Source organism: Ambystoma mexicanum, chromosome 5p, assembly GCF_040938575.1.
Source record: "Ambystoma mexicanum isolate Mex_15411 chromosome 5p, UKY_AmexF1_1, whole genome shotgun sequence".
Lineage (NCBI taxonomy): Eukaryota > Metazoa > Chordata > Amphibia > Caudata > Ambystomatidae > Ambystoma > Ambystoma mexicanum.
The window spans coordinates 721,362,400-721,379,793 of NC_090930.1; the positions used below are offsets into that span (position 1 = coordinate 721,362,400).

Consider the following 17,394-nt stretch of genomic DNA (forward strand, 5'->3'; position numbering starts at 1 on the left):
TGTCACATGACACCCACCAACCCACATGATTAGGCCCAGAAGGACTATGCAGTCGCATCATAGCAATGCATAATGCCCTAACAAGTAACTCCTGCACAAACAGAGGACTGCAAGAACCGCAATGCATAGGGTACACAAACCTACACAGCCAATGCAACTGTTCAACACTGCCAGGCGCTATTTGCATGTACACTGCAAACCATGTATGTGAGTCCATTGCGGTAGGAATGCACAAACCAAAAACATGCACAAGAACAAATTGACCAGCAGGGCATTACTATAGCAGTAATAACCGATACGGCAGGCCGAACCGGGTGCTAATGCCCCAGGGCCCACGTTGTAGGCCTGAGCACGGCACGGATGATCACAATCTGAAGGTGCTGCTGCAGATAGAAGAAATGCAAAAACCAAAAGAGGTCGGACAGATGAGAGGGTTCAGACCTTTCTCACTGCACCAACTTGAAAACGTTGATACCTGTAAGCTTAGATTCATTTGGTGACAGGCCTAGCAGAAAGAAGCATACCCATGATGTCGACAGACAAATCCCACGCTTTGTACCTCAACCTCCAAGAAGACGAGCATAACAGTTGGGGATGCAGAAGCTCAGGTGGAGGACCAGACTCTCCCACTGAGGGTGCAGGTCCACCCTTAAAGGGGGACGCCAGGAAAGACAGATGGAAAAGTCCAGAAGTGCTGTATTTCCATTTCCTTCGGGTCCAGTCTGGGTTGAACAAGATCATGCTGAACCTGAATTTACCCGGTATCCTGAGAGCCAGTGGAATGACGGGTATCTGAAGGAATGGATAGAGGCGTTCAAAGTCCCCCCCCCCCCCCAACAATGCACACTCAGATCCCCATAGGGGAAATTCCCTTGTAGAGAATAAATAAGTCACACTTTCCCTTGACGCTGCAGGCTAATAGGCCCACCTAAGGTGTCCCCCAAAAGTGGAAGATCTTTCCCAGAGATTCCACACAAAGCTCCCACTTGTCAAAGACAGATGCCCTACTGCTCAAGGGGTCTGCAACTATGTTCCCAGTCCTGGCAAATTTGATGCTGACAGAGTTAGTCTTCCAGCCGGTAAAACCACAGCGAAATAGCTACCCTGCACAGAGGTAGTGACCCGCCTACAATGAAGATATTGTTCCCAGTTAGTTTCTCCACCCATGAACAGTGGAAGGAATTCAGACACCAAATAGTCAACATCTCCACCAAGGTCCAAGCACCTGATGCATAGGCAACTGTGGGGGAGTCCGGACCCACTGCACTGCTTGCTACCCGCACAGACCACTGTTCATGCTGTAACCATACTCTATCTGGCAATGGTTCTGTCTCCGCTTGTGAAGCCTGCAACTTTCCAGTGCCGATTAGCTCTACCATTGGGTGCCGAGCCCCAGCTACAGGCTTCCTTGGATTTGGCAATGTCAAAACCTCGCTGGACTACTTCATGGTTCCCAAGAGTCTGTTCAATTCAAAGATGGGCAAAATCTTTCGGGAGTGATCCTTTTTTTCATTTGGACTGTAGCCTGTGGACTCGGCAGAGTTTAGGGTCCCCCCGACCCCAAGGAGTTCACAGCCAGGATGAGGTTCTGTCTGAGTTGGCTGTCAATATATTTGACACAAGTGTATTGTACACCTCATCAGTGCTTCACAATCCTTGGCCTATGCAAAGTCCTGTATGTTCTTTCAGAGGGAAATTGCCAAGGCTTTTGAGCCCCATAGTTGTCTGCACTTTCATGGCCTGTGTTCCAATATGATGATGTTGTCATCCTTCACCAGGGTAGTTCAACAGAACAACTTCTCAGTTTTAACCCTGTTGTTGTTGCCCCATCATGGTGATGTGGTTTAGGCTAGTCTCTGCTGCTCCTGATGACTGGTATCTTGCAAACGAGCATCGCCCAGTTCCCAGAGATTCATGATTTCTGTCCAGGCATCCCACTGATGAGTACTTGGTGGTCAAGGCCTTCTCTGCTTTTTCTAGGGTGGCCAACTGTATGTTTTTGCCCTGGACTGGTTAAGCCATGAGTCTCACCTCAGAGTTTTTGCTCTTGGCTTTGAGGACCGTAAATTCAACCTGCACCATGGCCAGAGGCACACAAACACTATGGCAGTGATCTGCAACCTTTGTCTCTTCATATGTTACAGACTACAGCTCACATTAGCCCTATCATCATGGGAGTCCTACTCCCAAACATCTGGAGAGCTGCTGGTTGCAGAACCTTGCCTTGTGGAGTGTTGTTCTCAGGCCCAGAGAATTTGCCATGCCTGAAATGAAGGGTTCAACTGGTCTGGTGGAGGATGGCAAAGAGGCTTGTCAAATCCTACAATACGGCCTGGATATGGCTCTGTTGCTCAGGCGATGGGTACAGTTGAGTTGTTCAGACATTCCTGGATGAGGATGTTGGGGTTCTTGACATGCTGTGCGAAGGAGATAACATGTTTGTTTCCAAGGCTGATCAATCCCAGGAGTTTATTCCTCCAAGGGCGTGGCCAAGCGCCTGGGCTTGCCTTTCTAGCAAACTGAGGTACAGCAAGCGGCGTTCAAATAGGCAATGTCCCCTCTTCCTGTTAGGGAGAATTCTCTGTTTAGGCTGAATTTCCTAACCTAGTGAGTCCCCCAGCAGCTTTGCTGGATTTTTGAGGTTTATTTTTTTCTCCTGCCAAGAGTGAGACTCTTTTACCCTCACTCTTGGACATGATTTGAGAGTGTTACTGTGACTTGCTATGTGCTTATGGGCTAGGGGTATTTTTTCCCCATAGGCTATCATTGGTTTTTGAATGTGTGTTACACAGCACCCTCAGTGCAGTAACACAGGGGTGTCATAGAGACCCCCAAACATAGACTCCACACCCTGGGACTGACTACTGTCTCCCTGGGTCTGTAAAGTTGCCATTGACTTTACTAGTCTTAACTTAGGAACTTAACCAGTACAAACCATCTTACTGTGGAAGTACTGGTAGGGGCAATTAGATTGCCCCTGGGTCTGTTGTCGAGGGGGTACTGTCCCGTCCCCCCTCGCCGAGTATCTGGCTGGTGGCAGTGGATACCACAGAAATATTCCACCGGAATATTTCCCAATGGGATTTCCCATTGATTTTAATGCACCACTTTTTGGTGCAATGTTAAAGATACCGCCGGTTTATTTATTTAATATAAATTCACCGGTTGGGATTTTTTGCCAGAACTCGCCGCCAAAATGGCGTCTAGGTTCACTTCAGTAACCCTGAACCCGAGTCGAGCCTTTGTTCCACTTTTGGCGGGCTTCTGCACAGAAGCCCTCCAAAGTGGTGCCATTCTGTCTGGGTACCACAGAGGGTGTGGGAGGGGGTTTAGGCACCCTGGACTGAGTTGCCTTGCCAACTCATGTCGCACTCTAGTGTGATTGGCCCAAGTGGTGAGCCACCCCGCTCACCACTTAGCATGTTTGAGTGACAGCTAGGCTGTATGAATGGGGGTTTGCTGCATAAAAGCAGGGTTTTTGGGACTGGTTCTTCAGAAGTCGCCACAGGACCTAAGAAGCCGAAGAGGGAGAAGCCGAGACGACCTGCCAAGACGACACCACCGGTGAAGCCCACTTTTTCCGACGACAGAGGAGATCTCCCTCCAGAGAGTCTCCTTCCCTTAACTGGTGGGGACAACCAGTTGCTGCCTTCTTTTCGCCGTCCCGAAGCATCTCGTGGCCGCCTTGCCTGTGCCAAGCACCCCGGCAACCGGGATACCACTTTTTACCTCAACCGCGAAAGAGGGGTAAACTCCTTTGTGACCGGAAAACTCCACGGCTGGCCTCATCCCTGGTAGTGCAACGACCTGCAGCTTTCCTCCACGTCGAGCTCACCTCTTCCCCTGGACGACGCCGCAACTTGCACCCACTACCAGGAACAACTACCACCGCTGGAGGATCCTTTCCACTTTTAAAGGTACTGTGTTCCGCCCGGCCTCCCTTGCCACCGATTGTACGGGGTAGATTTAGCCCTCGGCTCTCGAACCTGGGTAGGTCTGGGACACCCTAACTAAACTTTTCAGAACCGTAGTAAAACCTTTTCTACTTACCTGCAAAGACTTGCGACATTGTGTGATCTTGGGCATATTTTTACCTGGCTCTCTCTGAAGCAGGCCCCGAACGAATTCTCCTTGTTCCACCATTGACTGTCTTTGCTAACCTTCTGTGAAAAGTGTTTTACCTTACTGCTCTCATTATTTCTGCTTTTCCCTCCCTTTTCTAATAACTTGTTGGAGTGCCATCTGACGTTAAGCGCTCACCTCTGTTTGGAAATAAGTGGTGTTAACTTAGACTTGTCCAACAAATGACTAGGGATGTACATATAAGTAATAGTGACTGTGTTTTGACTTACTTACCTTTTTCTGTGCTAGTGTAATTTTATGAGTGTGCCTTAAAAATAAATAAGTATATACTTTTACACCTAGCTCTGGTCAGTGTTTGTTTGTACTACTGTGACTCTGTACCTATCCTGTATCCTCTATATACTGCCTAACTCTTCTTGAGGGAAGTCTGACTGCTCAGCCACAGCTACCACAGTGAATCTGTGTGGTACAGACTGCTACCAAGTGGGTTTACTGCCAACACCTGTACTCTTAAATCTTTTGCAGTGGTCCCAGAGGGAACTGCACAGGTTTCTGCTTAACACTTCCACACTCCCCATTGTATCTTAGTCCAAAACCCCTTCAATGTGGACTTGGTCCACTCTATTTGTTCTGTTTGGGGAAGGTATTCCTGTACATAGAGTGGCAGCACACAATACTGCCTTTTGTGATGAAGTCCCCTGCCTTACTCTTCAAGTAAAGATAGGAGCAGTCACGAAGGCTGGGTGCCTCTGTCCACTGTGGAATGCTGGGCCCAGAAGAGGTATGGGAATATCTCCTCGCCTGCCCTGCCCCTTGGAAGGGGCTCATCAGAGAGAACTCAAACAAGTTTGAGTTCTTTTAAGTGAAACATGAGTGGAGATAGACCCTCTAGAACACTAGCACTCACCTGCTGCTGCAGTATCCAAAACGTACATCATAGTACATGCAAGGCTGCCCCAACTCCTGGTATAGTTGTAAAAGGATTGCTGGAGAGGATATGTTTCCAAAATCCTTCCTGTAAAGACAGAATGATTATGGTGTGATAGGGTCATGGAAATAAAAGGCCCATTACATAAGCATTGGTCCACACTCGCTATGAGCCATGTACGTAGCTAACAATTCCAGGTGTGACCGCAAAGAGCATAACTGAATGTTCCAAAATGGCGGCCAGTCTACATAAAGGTTTGCACTGTGTCTCGGAATCGTTGGGGCAGAGCAGCGGGGATCACAGGAGAACTGCACTCAGTTTGAAATAAACCAATCTATGGGCACAACTAAAAACCGTGATACGGTTATTTTGGAAAGTTCAAGTACCCAGGATAAGTGTTCAAAACACCTCATCCACGTTAAAGGGCAGAAGATGTACAATTCTCGGGATCCTTGGTGGAGAAAGATGGAGGCCTCTGAGAGGGAGGCTGGAAGGAGGCGGCCACAGAGCAGAGGAGGAGGTTGAAGGTGGTGGAGATGAAGATCTAGGGGTTGGTGAAAAGAGCAGGAGCACCAGAAGGAATGTGATGGCAGGAGCAAGTGTTAAGAGGAGAAGAGGGAAAGAAAATATGGAGGGGGTTGGAAGAAACATCTGGACCTGGGGAAGTCAAGAAAATGGAGGTGGTGTCTGGAGGAGGAAGCACCAAGTGAGAGAAGATGAAGATGGATTAGTAGTCCAGAGAAGAGAAGGAGTGGAAAGACACCAGCAAATAAGACCTACTTGGGGAGAAGGCACACTATAAGCATGACGGGAGTTGAGTAGTGCATGTGTTAGCATGTGGCAGAATGTCAAAGAGGAGAAGGAGCTTAGCAGAGAGGAGAGAAGAGGTGTAGTAGGAGAGCACCTTTAGGCACAAGACAGTCCTGACTCATTGTGGAGGTAGGTGGGAAGTGGGGCTTGGAGACGAAACCCTTAGCGGAGGGAGACTAAAAACATTATTTAACCCAGCCTTCTTGTGGAAGCTCTGGGGCTTAGCCTGGCGTCACCCATCCCAACCACAGGCCTAACATGCAAGTGCACATGAGGCCATGAGAACAAGGCAGAAGAGTCTCCCAAGAATCCAGGACGAGAAGCAGAGGACCCATACCAATAGAACTAGGAGCCAAGAAAGAAGAGCAGGGAAACAAACCCTTAAGACTGAGTGATGGAAAAATGAAAATGCAGCCTGGAAAGCGATCTTTATTGAGAGTGGCTCATACCGCCCCCAAAGTGGGCACACCTTATTTAGGAAGATTGTAGATCGTGGGCCCTTTATTGGAACTGACCTTGCTGAGCTCTAGTACTGATATCCCATTTGTTTGTGGGTCGTATTGGTCGCAAGATCACAGGTTAGTGTTGAGCCATAGCCCATACCTAGTTTGTTTGGTAGAGAAAAAGTGGATACCTTGCCTTTGTTAGTTTCAAGAAATTGATTTTCCACACAGTTTTATAGGTTTTTGTGCTTGGTTGTGAAAGGGTTTGTTTTTATAAAGAACACCCTTTTTAAAAAAGGTACAGCCGGGGCTCTTACGTCCCCATGTGGTCAGCCGACACGTATTTCGACCCGTAGGTCCTTCTCAAGTCTGATAAATATTCAAAATCATAAACAGTGACAATTTGTGTTTTGTGTGACATTAGTGTGACATGGTACATATAGCATATGTGCATGGTGTTTGGGTGAGAGTTGATGTGTTGATAATTACATCATACAGTTTACACATGTTAGAGTAAGTTCCATCGTGAGGAATTAGAACGGGGAGAGATAAAGAGAGGGAGAGAGGGAAGAAGGCAAGGTCAGCATGGGATCTAGGTGAGATCAGGATAGTTGTCATGTCAGGATTTTGTGTTCCTCTTACCTATGGATTGCGGTCCAGCGCCCCCTGAGGGGTTCTGGTAAGGCATATGGTTGGTCCTGTGTATACAGCTGCTCCTGTTGGGCCCTGCAAAAGTAAGCAGGACAGAATGGGTTGGTCAGGTGGTGGCCAGGGTAATCCCTAACCGTGTGTTCTGATTGCCACATGTTGTGCCTTGGCCATAAGGCAGTGACGGGCTTCCTAAGAATGGTGGTAGCCGGATTGTGGTAGTGAGCCTGCTGGTAGGCTGGCCACATTGTGTGGGTCTTGGTGTTGTGCCTGGTTGGCGCTGGGGCGGTGCGACTGCTTCTGTAGTTATATTTCACTGCAGACTCCCTTAACAAGACTGAGTCAGCACAAAACACGCGGATTAACCCCATCAGGGGACCGGCCGCCATTGCTTATCAGGGTAGACGTCTTATTATTATTATTAGGGTATTTATTGAGCAAGGACCCAGCTTCGGGAAGCAACTGAGCGCTTTACGAATCATAGGGGGAACTACACGGTGAGGAAAGCTGACAAGAGTGCAGGGAACTAACAGGGTAGGGGGAAGGCAGGCAATTTGACAGCAAGGTATCTACAAGCAACCAGGTGAGGAATCTGGGGATCAGGGGGTGGAGGTGTGGGTGACAGATTAACTAGTCTTACGTTAAATGCGGAGTGGAAACATTGCATTTCCTTAATTTTGTCTCCACATTTAACTAGCTCTATAAACCAGTATCTTTTAAGCCCTAATTCTGTGGCAGCCGTGTATTGATCCAGCTGAGCTTCGTGACACTTTCTTTCCTTCAACACCTGTCATGATGCCTACCCCCGGGGACCCAGACCACGTCCAGCAACCCCGGAAGTAGGCATCAAGTTATCCTAAGCAAGCCCAACAACCCCTGCTAGGGGCTATTTGGGTCCAGTCCTGGGGCCTATGGTGCCAGGCTCATATGGAGAGTCAGTCCTGGCGCCATAGGCGCCAGGCTCAGATTAAAACTCACATGATGCAGACCATGCTGCAAACTTACATGATGCAGACCATGCTGCAAGAGACTACTTTACTTAGGGACTATTTTTTACTCGGGCGGGGCTGGGGAGGAATACTTACCTGGGACTACTTTGGATGCTATTTAAACCACGCCCAAAGAGCAGCACACGCTTCGCGTTATTCTGCATCCAGCAGCGTAACGCTCACCGTGCCTGCAAGTCTGCATCCAGCCTTCTGCCACGCCCGCCTCGAGTTTGGTGCTCCTAGAAAAAGGGAGAAAGAAGGAGAAAAGGTTAGAACAAGAGCAATACCTTTAATCCTTACCTGAATTCCCGATCCATCGTGCCTTCGAGCTGGAAGAAAGTTATTTTATGCGCGTCGCCTCGCCTGCTGCAGCGCCGCATGGAACTCACCGGCCTTCGCAGGATCTTCACATTCCACCGCATCCTCCTGTATGTTCCCGCCGCACTCCGACACCTAAGGAGAAGACAAGAACAGCAAGGTGAGCCAAGGGAATACCCAGAGGAATATTAGTTACCCTCCCATAGACTTACCTGATTTTACCACTGGGGGTACTATTCCTCTTCACGGGTCGGCGCAGCTTCCACTGCATCTTTGCCGAACCCCGGCCCCTAAGGGGAAACAAAAGGACAGCAAGGTGAAACAAAGGGACAAACAAGGGTAACCCTCCTCACCACAATAGACTTACCTGATTTTACCGCCAGAGGTAATATTCCCCAAGACTTCATACTTTCTCTCAGCGCCTGAATAAGGGAGAAAGCAACAGGTTACATATTGACATTTTATCGAACTGTGTTGGAAAATACAAATCCTTACCAGAATACCACCGGTTGCCACGAGGAACTCTTCATTAGGATCAAGCTGCAACCTGCAAGGAATCGGACAAGAGTGAAAGTCAGGCATTTGAACTCTTACGAACTTTATACTTACGGCGTCTTGCCGGGAATCTCTGAGTCAATATTATTCTAGAACTCACCAATTCCTTCGAGCCAGTGAAGCAACTTGTTATCAACACGCCCCTGCACTCAATGCAGGATGGAGAGCTCATCTTTTCAAACCATCAGGTGAGACTATAAGAGGGGACATCAAAGGTGATCTGTGGGGAAAACAGCGGGGGTGGGGGGATTTACGCTCAACTCCACGGGTGGTTAATCCCCTTTCTCCATTTGCAGAAGAATATTCCTAAATGCCAAGCAAACGAAGCTAGGTGGGCCAGTCCAGTCCGTCATCTCGGCCCTACGCGTCACATTGGTGGAGACCACAGCTGTTCAGTTCCGATCGACGCCTCTGTGGGAGCCAAGTGAGCGTAACACCAGCCCGATAACCCTCCTTAAGGTCCTTTCGGTTCCCTCGTGCCGGAGGAGGTCTGGCAAATGTTCGCTGCCAAGAAGTTGTTGCATTTCCTGAAGACAAGAGAGTTGGTACTGCCTTTATTATTTGGTACAGAAGGATGAGGGCTGCTTCTATGTGCCAATCCATCCAAAGCTGTTCAGGGTCCTGCATTTTGGTCTTCCTTCACCCCCAAGGTTATTAGCGCTGCACTTTTCAGCAGGGAATGGACTCACATCTTTACTTACATGGATGATTGGCTCATTTTAGTTTGGACCCGACATCTGATGTCGGCCAAGCTTCACCACATCCACATTTGACATCTGCTGCACAGCTTACACTTAATTTCTGTAGATGTCTCATGTCAGGCCTTCGAGTCCCCGGATTCGTAGGAGGGGATCCGGACATGTGCTTAAAAAGGGTAGTTCCTCCAGAGGACCATGTCTCAGACATTTTTCTGATGGACCAAGTCTTCCAAATTCAGAGTTAAGTCCCTATTTCTCCCTGCCTACATCTTCTGGGCTCAATGCATCCGGCTTCGTTGTGTTCACCCCGAGGCCCTGTTGCACATGATGTTGCTCCAGTTGCTGCTCAGCCATCAGTGATCTGTTTCAAGACAGACCTTTTGCCGGACTCAAGCAAAGTGTCACTGAACCTCCTGTGCAAAGTGGGACAGTTTGTTCAGGGGGAACCTTTTTTGCATGCTTGGCCTCAATTAACAGTTTTCACAGCCTCCCTGTAAGGTTGGGGTGTTTACCTGAATGATCTGATGGTGACTGGACTTTGATAACCTGCTGAGGAGGTCGAGTGCATCATTCTGCTGGAACTGCAGGTTATTAGGATGGCCCTTATTGTCTTTGTTACTTCAGCAAAGGTCAAGTGTAGCCTTATTCTGCAAACTCAAAGATGAGGAATACCACCTTCGTGGAGGAAGGCACTGAGGTCATCTGTGTTGTGATGTTTTCCTTCCCATGGCAGTAAAAGCCAAAACTAATGAGCGACCTGCACATACATCTGCCTTGCACAATCTCTGCAGGGCTTGAAGTTCAAGTCCTACTGGGATTTGGCGCGACCCAAGTTAGAAAAAGCTAGTGGCATTGCTGAAGCAGAATACCAAGTTCACAGAAAAAAGGAACTGAGATGATGGGGCACTGCTGGCTCCATATATACTGTGCATGAATTCAACGCCAGCGTCACGGGTGCCAATGCAGAGCCACTAAGTTCTGTGGTGGCAGAAAATGTTTCAAAAGGTCGCTGGCACTGGGAAAGATCTATCTTAGATGTGGACTACTACAAAGGAGGAATTCATTAGAATGGCAATTTTTGAGCTTGTTGGGCATGGCAGAAGAGAAGGGAACACATTCTTTGGGATGCACAGCCTCCCTTTGGGGTTGTGATGAGGCATAGGAATAATTCCTTTCTACAGGAGCCTAAAATCCTTGCGCAGAAATGGCTGAAACTGTGGTGGCTTACTTGCGTAGCTTTCTGATCCTTGAAAGATTTTAAGGGTTCCTTGTGGTTAATGTTAAATTGGATTTCGCTTTTAGGGTGCTTGCATTGTCTTTGTGTATTCATTGTCAGTGGAGGAATGAGAGAGTTAAGTCTGTATAAAGGAAGAGACCAGTTATCTTCGTTTGGGCCTCAGTGACCAGTCCAGTGCTCTTTGACTAGGTGCTCCTGCACACACAGAGGCTGCTACACACGCCCCTGCATGTGTGAACATGCCCTGTTATACTACATATCCAGGGAAACCTGCTTTGTATCTGAAATACCAGCCAAGAAAGTGACTTTTTCAGAGGGAAGGTCTTGGGAAAAACTCTGCTATTTCCCTCCGCAGCAGTGATTGCAGACAACATGGATGGTACACGAGTATGCTTGTTGAAGGTAGAAAACATGATTCAGCTACACTTTCCTGCCAGAAGGAGGTTACGTTGCAGTAAAAGAGGATGAAGAGAACACACTGGACTGAAGGATTAATCCTTAGGTAGCATTTCTCCTCAACAAGTATCCTTAATTTAATGTAGTATTTCCTGCTGACCATCAAGGTCGGGGGTCAAGAGGTCTCCCAGTGCTTTCGAGTCTGTTTAAGGACATCTTGGTGCAGGGGAATGAGATGTCCTGAATGGCTGCCAGAATATCCATCTCTAGTGGTTTTGGTTCAGGGGTCTGCAAATTAAGACCCATCACATGTTCATTGAAGTACTTGACCGTGTGTGAGGTCCAAAGTAGATTAAGACTGACAAAAAACCCATCCATGCTGTGGGCTGAAAAGCAGACCATACAAACCGGGATTTAAAATCCACGGATTGCAAAGAAAGGGAAAGCTGCAATATGGCGGTGCAAAGCAATGAGTTGTGTGGCCTGATTGGATGATCACTGATTCCGCAGATGGGGTAACAGCAACAAGATTGGGTGAGCTTGGTCTTAAATCTGTTTTTGAGAACCAGGAGAAACCACCAAATGGCTCCTTCTTGCCATGCAGTGTGGTCCGGGGGCACAGCCTTCAGGAGGGCTCCCTCTTGAACCAAGCATCATGTGAAGCAGGGCAGTGAAGTTTCATCAGCCAGTGGTGTCAAATGAAAGAAACAAGTATGGGACAATGCTGAGGGACACACCTGTCCCTTGCAGGAAACACCATGGCAGGGCTAGAAATTAAGATTCGTTAAGCAGGAGCTAAAAGCAGCTCCTGGTTATCCTGCATTAACCAGTGACCAGGAGCTACCACTGGGGAACAAGGAGCTAGTACACAGCATTACCCAAATGTAACTTCCACATAAGATGCAAACATATAATTATTTTCATTATTTGTATGCCCTAATGATTTAAATGGTCTATAGATGTGTCCTAATGTTTATCTTTAGATTGTCCCTAATGCAGTGTTAAATTAACAAAGATGTGTTTCTTTGGCATTCGTGTGTCGGGGCAGCCAAAAGTAGCTTGTGGTAGCTTTTCCTGTCAAGCTAACCAGGCTCTTCTAATCTGCCAGCAGGAGCTAAATGGCTCGCAGCCCCCCTCAATTTTCGAACCCTGACTTGGTGATTCTGTGAGAATACAATCTATCAGAGACCTCAATGTGAGGACTGGCAGTAGACGGCCAAGAGAGCATCTAAGGAACACTCCCAACTTTAGGTCTGACGAGAACCTCAGTAGTTATGCAGTACCTCGGATCTCATAGAGAGGGGGTTCAGGAACCCACTCATCCATGCTCAGTGTGTTGTAGGTGTAAGGAAGTTATGAGGCAACAGAAAAGACAGGCACAAGTGATCACAGTTCAATGGTGTTTATTAATGGGTGAGAAAAACACCTAATCTAAACCTAAATCTATGATGGGAGAAAGCTACGACCATCAAATAATAAGGCAGTCCTAGTGGTGTCTTGTAAAGGGACCATAATAAAAAACATAATTGGCAATCCTTACCGCTAAGTTACAAAAGCGTGCGGGATAATATTCACCAGAAAAGAAAGAAGTGTTCATTAAATAAGTCAGGATGGTATGGCTGGGGTGTCTCCCATCCCCACGTTTTAAGCAGGGGACAAGGCGGGAATTATGAGCACAGCACACTCCTGGGTCTTGCTAGCATGAGGTTACAGTTCAGTTCTAAAACATCAGGGCTATTGTAGCCAGGTCTCTGTTAAACACAGACTCTTGCCTCAAAGGACCTGAAGTACCAAAACAAACAGACAAAAGTTCCTTCGGTGCTCTTGCACATTGGACGATTGTTCTTCGCCCCTTGGATCTCTCTCTGCCGGGCTCGGATCCTTCTTGCAATGTTGGCCTCCCTGTGTCTGGTTCACGATGGCCTTTCAATCACAAGTTCAACAATCATTCACTGTGGACATCCCTCGGTCGGGTTCACTCTTGTAAGCACAATGTTAAACTTGCTTTATCACAGTATGGGGTTCACTCTCGTTGGCTCTCCCCTTGGCATCCCTCTGTCGGGTTCACATAGCCGTTTTAACTGAAATGAACATGTTACTTCTTACCTTGTAACATTCTTTCGATGGGATGTTCCTCCAACGTATTCCTTACGTTTGATAATTCGTCTCCAGCTTGCTGGCCTCGGAAATTTTTTCTCTGTAGAGGGCGCTGCGCGTCGACATCCGCCGAGTCGATGTCCCTCGACAGCCACCGTATCGGCGCCGACGTCACCATGCTCATAAATAGCCACCCGCAGCGTCCGTTGCTCAGTTCTGTTTTGTAGCACAAGTTAAGTCATGCCTGAATTGGTTATTGACCTTGAAGGAGCGTAAACTGCAACCACAAGGGAAGTATTACTGCGGGGATGGATGGGAGGGGCGATAAGGAATATGTCGCAGGAACATCCCATCGAAAGAACGTTACAAGGTAAAAAGTAACTTGTTCTTCGAAGGGATTGTGTCCTCCGACGTATTCCTTATCTTTGATAGACTCCCATACCAGTGGCATGTAATTGGAGGTGGGAGTAATAATGTCATGTATCCCTTTTAGGAATCAACCGAATGTAATACGGCTTTGCCAAATCTGGTCTCTTGACTAGTGGAGGAATCCAGGTTGTAAAATCTTGTGAATGTATGTACGGACGACCATGTGGCAGCCGCACATATGTCTCGGACCGGTAACCCTCTTTGGAGGGCCGAAGAGGCTGCGATACCCCTGGTTGAATGAGCACTAAGATTCTGGGGTGGCTCTTTCCCTGCCAGTTTGTAACATTCCAGAATGGCCAAAATAATCCACCTGGAAATGGTCTGTTTCGTTATGGGTAGTCCCAACTTGTGACCCGAGTATCCTACAAACAGTTGGTCTGCTTGCCTAATCCTAGCCAGTCTGCTGATGTAAAAGCTTAGAGCTCGCCTTGGGTCCAGTCTGTGTAGCCTTTCTTCCTCTTTCCCCGGATGGGGAGGAGGGTAGAACGAAGGTAAGGTAATTTTCTGAGTGATGTGAAATTCAGAAACCACCTTTGGGAGGAAATTAGGCTTCACCTGTAGGACAACTTTGTCCTTATGGAAAATTGTATGGGGGGGGGTTTACAAGATAGAGCTTGTAATTCGCTCACCCTCCTAGCAGATATTAGTGCTACTAATAGGACAGTTTTAAGAGTGAGAAATCTCAGCGAACAAGAGGAGTGGTTCGAAGGGAGTACCCATTAGGAAATTGAAGACTAAATTTAAGTCCCATAAGGTAACCTGGAATGGTCTTGGAGGATAAACATTAATTAATCCCTTGAGAAATTGTATTACATGGGGTAGTTTGAATTACAATGGTTCCTCCGCAGTGCGCTTGAAGATTGATAGCGCTGCGAGAAAGTCTTTTACAGTGCCAACCTGAAGGCCTGAGTTTGCCAAGTAGAGTAGAAACGATAACATCGTTGGTGTACCACATGAAAAAAGGTCGATATTCTCTTCTCTACACCAGCTGCAAAACTTGTTCCAACAGCAGCAGTTTAAAGACTTTGTTGCTGGCCTTCTGGCCGAAAGCAACACCTCCATGACGTCATCAGGGAGGTCCCAATCCGTGTACCTCAACCTTTCAGAAGTCAAGGGTGAAGGTTGACGTTTCTTATGTCTGGATGGAGAACCTGACCTCCCTTCTGCGAGAGAAGATTCTCTTTGAGTGGAAGACGGATTGGAGGGCAGATGGACATATCCAGAAGGTCCGGGTACCATGTTCTCCTGGCCCAGTACGGGGCAATTAGGATCATGGTTTTCCGGAATCTTCTCAACCTCCTGATCATTTGAGGAATAACAGGGACTGGTGGAAACGCGTAAAGGAGTGGGAACTCCCAGTCCACTACGAATGCGTCCCCTAGAGCTCCTCTCGGGGGAAATTCCCTTGAACAGAACAGATCGCACTTCCTGTTGGTGGCGAACAGATCCACCTGAGGGGTTCCCCAAAGGGCGAAGATCTCTTGAAGGACTTCCTGAGCTAGCTCCCACTCGTGGGAGACTGCTCTGCCTGCTCAGAGCGTCCGCTGTCAAATTCTTCTCTCCGGCTAGGTGGACTGCCGATAGAGAGATTCCTTCCTGAATTGCCCAAAACCAGAGCTGCATTGCCTCTCTGCACAGTGGCAGTGACCCTACGCCTCCTCTTTTGTTGAGGTAGTGCATGGCCACCGTGTTGTCCGACATTATCAGGACATTTCTCCCCTGTACTGATGGCAGGAAAGCTTTCAGCGCTAGTCTGATCGCTCTCAGCTCTAATAGGTTGATGTTTAGTCTGGACTCCGATGGAGACCAAAGACCGCTGATGGTCAAGACGTTGGCATGGGCTCCCCGCCCCGTGAGTGAGGGGTCTGTGACTACAGTTATCTCCGGCCATGGTTGCCAAAACAGTTCTCCTTTCAAGATGTTCTCTGGATAGGCTCACCATTGAAGGTCGTGGGCTACCTTGTCCGGAGGAGATCTGTCATTCTTCCTGAGTATTGTGACCAATGGGTTCTTAGTGCCCACTGGAAAGATCTCATTCTCAGGCGAGCCTCTGGCACAAGGAAGATGCAGGATGCCATGAGGCCTAGCAATCTCAAAAAGTCGAAGGCTGGGAGATGTTGGGCATTTCAAACTTGTTGACCATCTGCAGAATATCTTGAGCCCTCACCTCTGGGTGGCGAGGCTTTTCCCAGGGAAGTGTCCAGGACCGCTTCAATGAACTGGAGTCTCTGTGATGGATCATCTGTGACTTCTTTAAATTGAGGGAGTAGCACAGTTTGTGAAGGAAGTGGCAGACATAATTTAGCTGGATCTGAGCTTGTTCCGAAGATACAGCTCTGATCAGCCAAACGTCCAGGTAGGGGTAGACGTGGATCCCTTCCCTCCTTAGACTTGCAGCCACTACCGACATTAGCTTGGTGAAGACCCTCGGGGCGGAGGTCAGCCCAAATGGCAGAACTCGAAATTGATAATGAGAGCCGCCAATTGCGAACCTCAGGTATCTCCTGTGTTTGAGATGGATTGGCACATGGAAATAAGCATCCTGGAGGTCCAGAGATACCAGCCAGTCCTGGATCTGGAGGGCCTGAAGGATCTGAGAGAGTTACCACCTTGAACTTGTCCTTCCTGGGGAACTTGTTCAATTCTCGTAAGTCCAGGATGGGTCTCAGTCCTCTGTCCTTCTTCGGTATGAGAAAGTAGGGGGGAGTACCAGCCCTTGTTCCTCTCCGCTACAGGTACTGGTTCTATGGCACCTTTCTCCAGCAGGTCTACAATTTCCTGCAAGAGGAGCGGATCTGGAACTTTTAGAGAGCTGTGCCCCGGTGGATGACCCTGAGGGATGTGTAGAAAGGGTAGGCAGTAACCCTGGGCAACTGTCTCCAATGCCCAAGCATCTGACGTAATAGCCTGCCATTCCGTCAGATGGTAAGTTAACCTGCCCCCTACAGGTGTTTTGTGTGGAAAGACTTCAGAGTGGTTTTGGGGCGGCTGATGCAGATGCCGAGGGTAAAGAGGCACCTGCTGCTGCTCCGGCCTTAGTACTTTTGACCCGTCCACCTCGGGTGGATCTCCTTTGGCCTCTTTGAGCCGGCTGTCCTCTGCCTTTCCCGAATGCGGAATAATAGCGAAAGGACTTTCCTCTCCCAGAGGTTCCTGAGGGGCGAAAAGGAGTTTGGCGGATTGCAGCTCCTAAAGATTTTGCTGCTGCTTTAGATGTTTGCAACTTTTCCAGACTGTCATCAGCCTTTTTACCGAATAAAGAAGAGCCGTCAAAGGGCATATTCAAAAGTCTGGCCTCTACATCTGGAGCAAAGCCATACTTTCGCAACCACGCATGCCTGCGGATTGTAGTACTTGCCGCCATGGCCCTGCTGATACTGTCAGCGGAATCGATGCCAGTTTGAAGAGATTCGCACATGACATCTTTGCCATCTTTAATGATGTTAAGGAAGGCTTCTCTTTCCTCTCCTTCTGGTATGCAGTCAGCTGCTGATGAAGCACACTCCCACAGTGTGTGACTGAACCTGGCGAGCGTACAAGTGGCGTTGATGGACTTCAACGCCATACTACAAGCAGAAAATACTTTTTTGCCATAGAATCGTACCTTTTGTCATCTCTATCCTGTGGGACAGTAGGGTAAGCGGATCTGATGCTTGATGAAGTTGCCGCTTGAACCACCAGGCTCTCTGGAGTCGGGTGTTTTGATAAATATTCAGGGTCAGCCGCAGCTACCCTATACTTGGCTGACAATCTTTTATTGGCT

The 17,394-nt window shown here is 48.2% G+C and overlaps 1 protein-coding gene across 1 annotated transcript in view; it reads right to left on the reverse strand.

Annotated features, from left to right (window-relative positions):
• Nucleotides 1–446: 446 nt before the first annotated feature.
• The window catches only part of LOC138480572 (uncharacterized), a 188,652-nt gene continuing 171,704 nt past the window's right edge, over nt 447–17,394 (reverse strand). Inside the window, exon 3 of the mRNA XM_069612297.1 lies at nt 447–505. Coding sequence (XP_069468398.1) covers nt 447–505 — 59 coding nt within the window. The remainder of the gene's footprint in view (nt 506–17,394) is intronic.